This window comes from Phytophthora sojae (genome assembly GCF_000149755.1).
Source record: "Phytophthora sojae unplaced genomic scaffold PHYSOscaffold_6, whole genome shotgun sequence".
Taxonomy (NCBI): domain Eukaryota; phylum Oomycota; class Peronosporomycetes; order Peronosporales; family Peronosporaceae; genus Phytophthora; species Phytophthora sojae.
This window is the reverse complement of record NW_009258120.1, coordinates 24,978-31,088: the sequence shown is the minus strand read 5'-3', so window position 1 is coordinate 31,088 and position 6,111 is coordinate 24,978. Positions and strand designations below refer to the sequence as shown.

General features: G+C 63.4%; 1 protein-coding gene across 1 annotated transcript in view; it reads left to right on the top strand.

The window, feature by feature from the left end:
- PHYSODRAFT_512073 (hypothetical protein) overlaps window positions 1-6,111 on the top strand; it is a gene marked incomplete at both ends in the record, with an annotated part of 6,825 nt that extends 714 nt beyond the window's left edge. Inside the window, 4 exons of the mRNA XM_009531889.1 lie at window positions 59-192; window positions 4,805-4,943; window positions 5,325-5,431; window positions 5,988-6,111. Of these exons, the coding sequence (XP_009530184.1) occupies window positions 59-192; window positions 4,805-4,943; window positions 5,325-5,431; window positions 5,988-6,111 (504 nt within the window). The remainder of the gene's footprint in view (window positions 1-58; window positions 193-4,804; window positions 4,944-5,324; window positions 5,432-5,987) is intronic.

The window sequence follows — 6,111 nt, the reverse complement described above, 5'->3', positions numbered from 1 at the left end:
ACAGTACCCATGGATCGTTAGCGGTATATTAGAGCGCAAATAGTATCGCCACGGCTAGCCATGTCCACCAAGCCACCCCACGCGGCCTGCAACCGTGCAGAAGGCCTCGGTCCCGATTCTCGCCTTGGCCACCAGCAGCCCACCACCAGTGGCTACACGGCCCCTAGCGATGGCGCCAATGGCTCGTTGTCGGTCAATTAGTGCGCAAATGGTATCGCCATGGCCAGCCACATCCGCTGAGCCACCCCACGCAGCCTGCAACCGTGCAGAAGGCCTCGGTCCCGATTCTCGCCTTGGCCACCAGCAGCCCACCACCAGTGGCTACACGGCCTCTAGCGATGGCGCCAATGGCTCGTTGGTGGTAAATTAGAGCGCAAATGGTATCGCCATGGCCAGCCACATCCGCTGAGCCACCCCACGCAGCCTGCAACCGTGCAGAAGGCCTCGGTCCCGATTCTCGCCTTGGCCACCAGCAGCCCACCACCAGTGGCTACACGGCCTCTAGCGATGGCGCCAATGGCTCGTTGGTGGTAAATTAGAGCGCAAATGGTATCGCCATGGCCAGCCACGTCCGCTGAGCCACCCCACGCAGCCTGCAACCGTGCAGAAGGCCTCGGTCCCGATTCTCGCCTTGGCCACCAGCAGCCCACCACCAGTGGCTACACGGCCTCTAGCGATGGCGCCAATGGCTCGTTGGTGGTAAATTAGAGCGCAAATGGTATCGCCATGGCCAGCCACGTCCGCTGAGCCACCCCACGCAGCCTGCAACCGTGCAGAAGGCCTCGGTCCCGATTCTCGCCTTGGCCACCAGCAGCCCACCACCAGTGGCTACACGGCCTCTAGCGATGGCGCCAATGGCTCGTTGTCGGTCAATTAGAGCGCAAATGGTATCGCCATGGCCAGCCACATCCGCTGAGCCACCCCACGCGGCCTGCAACCGTGCAGAAGGCCTCGGTCCCGATTCTCGCCTTGGCCACCAGCAGCCCACCACCAGTGGCTACACGGCCTCTAGCGATGGCGCCAATGGCTCGTTGGTGGTAAATTAGAGCGCAAATGGTATCGCCATGGCCAGCCACGTCCGCTGAGCCACCCCACGCAGCCTGCAACCGTGCAGAAGGCCTCGGTCCCGATTCTCGCCTTGGCCACCAGCAGCCCACCACCAGTGGCTACACGGCCTCTAGCGATGGCGCCAATGGCTCGTTGTCGGTCAATTAGAGCGCAAATGGTATCGCCATGGCCAGCCACATCCGCTGAGCCACCCCACGCGGCCTGCAACCGTGCAGAAGGCCTCGGTCCCGATTCTCGCCTTGGCCACCAGCAGCCCACCACCAGTGGCTACACGGCCTCTAGCGATGGCGCCAATGGCTCGTTGGTGGTAAATTAGAGCGCAAATGGTATCGCCATGGCCAGCCACATCCGCTGAGCCACCCCACGCAGCCTGCAACCGTGCAGAAGGCCTCGGTCCCGATTCTCGCCTTGGCCACCAGCAGCCCACCACCAGTGGCTACACGGCCTCTAGCGATGGCGCCAATGGCTCGTTGGTGGTAAATTAGTGCGCAAATGGTATCGCCATGGCCAGCCACATCCGCTGAGCCACCCCACGCAGCCTGCAACCGTGCAGAAGGCCTCGGTCCCGATTCTCGCCTTGCCCACCAGCAGCCCACCACCAGTGGCTACACGGCCCCTAGCGATGGCGCCATTGGCTCGTTGGTGGTAAATTAGTGCGCAAATGGTATCGCCATGGCCAGCCACATCCGCTGAGCCACCCCACGCAGCCTGCAACCGTGCAGAAGGCCTCGGTCCCGATTCTCGCCTTGCCCACCAGCAGCCCACCACCAGTGGCTACACGGCCCCTAGCGATGGCGCCAATGGCTCGTTGGTGGTAAATTAGAGCGCAAATGGTATCGCCATGGCCAGCCACATCCGCTGAGCCACCCCACGCAGCCTGCAACCGTGCAGAAGGCCTCGGTCCCGATTCTCGCCTTGGCCACCAGCAGCCCACCACCAGTGGCTACACGGCCTCTAGCGATGGCGCCAATGGCTCGTTGGTGGTAAATTAGTGCGCAAATGGTATCGCCATGGCCAGCCACATCCGCTGAGCCACCCCACGCGGCCTGCAACCGTGCAGAAGGCCTCGGTCCCGATTCTCGCCTTGGCCACCAGCAGCCCACCACCAGTGGCTACACGGCCCCTAGCGATGGCGCCAATGGCTCGTTGGTGGTAAATTAGAGCGCAAATGGTATCGCCATGGCCAGCCACATCCGCTGAGCCACCCCACGCGGCCTGCAACCGTGCAGAAGGCCTCGGTCCCGATTCTCGCCTTGGCCACCAGCAGCCCACCACCAGTGGCTACACGGCCTCTAGCGATGGCGCCAATGGCTCGTTGGTGGTCAATTAGAGCGCAAATGGTATCGCCATGGCCAGCCACATCCGCTGAGCCACCCCACGCAGCCTGCAACCGTGCAGAAGGCCTCGGTCCCGATTCTCGCCTTGGCCACCAGCAGCCCACCACCAGTGGCTACACGGCCCCTAGCGATGGCGCCAATGGCTCGTTGGTGGTAAATTAGAGCGCAAATGGTATCGCCATGGCCAGCCACATCCGCTGAGCCACCCCACGCGGCCTGCAACCGTGCAGAAGGCCTCGGTCCCGATTCTCGCCTTGCCCACCAGCAGCCCACCACCAGTGGCTACACGGCCCTTAGCGATGGCGCCAATGGCTCGTTGGTGGTAAATTAGAGCGCAAATGGTATCGCCATGGCCAGCCACATCCGCTGAGCCACCCCACGCAGCCTGCAACCGTGCAGAAGGCCTCGGTCCCGATTCTCGCCTTGGCCACCAGCAGCCCACCACCAGTGGCTACACGGCCCCTAGCGATGGCGCCAATGGCTCGTTGGTGGTAAATTAGAGCGCAAATGGTATCGCCATGGCCAGCCACATCCGCTGAGCCACCCCACGCGGCCTGCAACCGTGCAGAAGGCCTCGGTCCCGATTCTCGCCTTGCCCACCAGCAGCCCACCACCAGTGGCTACACGGCCCTTAGCGATGGCGCCAATGGCTCGTTGGTGGTAAATTAGAGCGCAAATGGTATCGCCATGGCCAGCCACATCCGCTGAGCCACCCCACGCGGCCTGCAACCGTGCAGAAGGCCTCGGTCCCGATTCTCGCCTTGGCCACCAGCAGCCCACCACCAGTGGCTACACGGCCTCTAGCGATGGCGCCAATGGCTCGTTGGTGGTAAATTAGAGCGCAAATGGTATCGCCATGGCCAGCCACGTCCGCTGAGCCACCCCACGCAGCCTGCAACCGTGCAGAAGGCCTCGGTCCCGATTCTCGCCTTGGCCACCAGCAGCCCACCACCAGTGGCTACACGGCCTCTAGCGATGGCGCCAATGGCTCGTTGGTGGTAAATTAGAGCGCAAATGGTATCGCCATGGCCAGCCACGTCCGCTGAGCCACCCCACGCAGCCTGCAACCGTGCAGAAGGCCTCGGTCCCGATTCTCGCCTTGGCCACCAGCAGCCCACCACCACTGGCTACACGGCCTCTAGCGATGGCGCCAATGGCTCGTTGTCGGTCAATTAGAGCGCAAATGGTATCGCCATGGCCAGCCACATCCGCTGAGCCACCCCACGCGGCCTGCAACCGTGCAGAAGGCCTCGGTCCCGATTCTCGCCTTGGCCACCAGCAGCCCACCACCAGTGGCTACACGGCCTCTAGCGATGGCGCCAATGGCTCGTTGGTGGTAAATTAGTGCGCAAATGGTATCGCCATGGCCAGCCACATCCGCTGAGCCACCCCACGCGGCCTGCAACCGTGCAGAAGGCCTCGGTCCCGATTCTCGCCTTGGCCACCAGCAGCCCACCACCAGTGGCTACACGGCCCCTAGCGATGGCGCCAATGGCTCGTTGTTGGTCAATTAGTGCGCAAATGGTATCGCCATGGCCAGCCACATCCGCTGAGCCACCCCACGCGGCCTGCAACCGTGCAGAAGGCCTCGGTCCCGATTCTCGCCTTGCCCACCAGCAGCCCACCACCAGTGGCTACACGGCCCCTAGCGATGGCGCCAATGGCTCGTTGGTGGTAAATTAGTGCGCAAATGGTATCGCCATGGCCAGCCACATCCGCTGAGCCACCCCACGCGGCTTGCAACCGTGCAGAAGGCCTCGGTCCCGATTCTCGCCTTGCCCACCAGCAGCCCACCACCAGTGGCTACACGGCCCCTAGCGATGGCGCCAATGGCTCGTTGGTGGTAAATTAGAGCGCAAATGGTATCGCCATGGCCAGCCACATCCGCTGAGCCACCCCACGCGGCCTGCAACCGTGCAGAAGGCCTCGGTCCCGATTCTCGCCTTGGCCACCAGCAGCCCACCACCAGTGGCTACACGGCCCCTAGCGATGGCGCCAATGGCTCGTTGTCGGTCAATTAGTGCGCAAATGGTATCGCCATGGCCAGCCACATCCGCTGAGCCACCCCACGCAGCCTGCAACCGTGCAGAAGGCCTCGGTCCCGATTCTCGCCTTGCCCACCAGCAGCCCACCACCAGTGGCTACACGGCCCCTAGCGATGGCGCCAATGGCTCGTTGTCGGTCAATTAGAGCGCAAATGGTATCGCCATGGCCAGCCACATCCGCTGAGCCACCCCACGCGGCCTGCAACCGTGCAGAAGGCCTCGGTCCCGATTCTCGCCTTGCCCACCAGCAGCCCACCACCAGTGGCTACACGGCCCCTAGCGATGGCGCCAATGGCTCGTTGTCGGTCAATTAGAGCGCAAATGGTATCGCCATGGCCAGCCACATCCGCTGAGCCACCCCACGCGGCCTGCAACCGTGCAGAAGGCCTCGGTCCCGATTCTCGCCTTGCCCACCAGCAGCCCACCACCAGTGGCTACACGGCCCCTAGCGATGGCGCCAATGGCTCGTTGTCGGTCAATTAGTGCGCAAATGGTATCGCCATGGCCAGCCACATCCGCTGAGCCACCCCACGCAGCCTGCAACCGTGCAGAAGGCCTCGGTCCCGATTCTCGCCTTGGCCACCAGCAGCCCACCACCAGTGGCTACACGGCCCCTAGCGATGGCGCCAATGGCTCGTTGGCGGTCAATTAGAGCGCAAATGGTATCGCCATGGCCAGCCACATCCGCTGAGCCACCCCACGCGGCCTGCAACCGTGCAGAAGGCCTCGGTCCCGATTCTCGCCTTGGCCACCAGCAGCCCACCACCAGTGGCTACACGGCCTCTAGCGATGGCGCCAATGGCTCGTTGGTGGTAAATTAGAGCGCAAATGGTATCGCCATGGCCAGCCACATCCGCTGAGCCACCCCACGCAGCCTGCAACCGTGCAGAAGGCCTCGGTCCCGATTCTCGCCTTGCCCACCAGCAGCCCACCACCAGTGGCTACACGGCCTCTAGCGATGGCGCCAATGGCTCGTTGGTGGTAAATTAGTGCGCAAATGGTATCGCCATGGCCAGCCACATCCGCTGAGCCACCCCACGCAGCCTGCAACCGTGCAGAAGGCCTCGGTCCCGATTCTCGCCTTGGCCACCAGCAGCCCACCACCAGTGGCTACACGGCCTCTAGCGATGGCGCCAATGGCTCGTTGGTGGTAAATTAGAGCGCAAATGGTATCGCCATGGCCAGCCACATCCGCTGAGCCACCCCACGCAGCCTGCAACCGTGCAGAAGGCCTCGGTCCCGATTCTCGCCTTGGCCACCAGCAGCCCACCACCAGTGGCTACACGGCCTCTAGCGATGGCGCCAATGGCTCGTTGGTGGTAAATTAGAGCGCAAATGGTATCGCCATGGCCAGCCACGTCCGCTGAGCCACCCCACGCAGCCTGCAACCGTGCAGAAGGCCTCGGTCCCGATTCTCGCCTTGGCCACCAGCAGCCCACCACCAGTGGCTACACGGCCTCTAGCGATGGCGCCAATGGCTCGTTGGTGGTAAATTAGAGCGCAAATGGTATCGCCATGGCCAGCCACATCCGCTGAGCCTCCCCACGCAGCCTGCAACCGTGCAGAAGGCCTCGGTCCCGATTCTCGCCTTGGCCACCAGCAGCCCACCACCAGTGGCTACACGGCCTCTAGCGATGGCGCCAATGGCTCGTTGGTGGTAA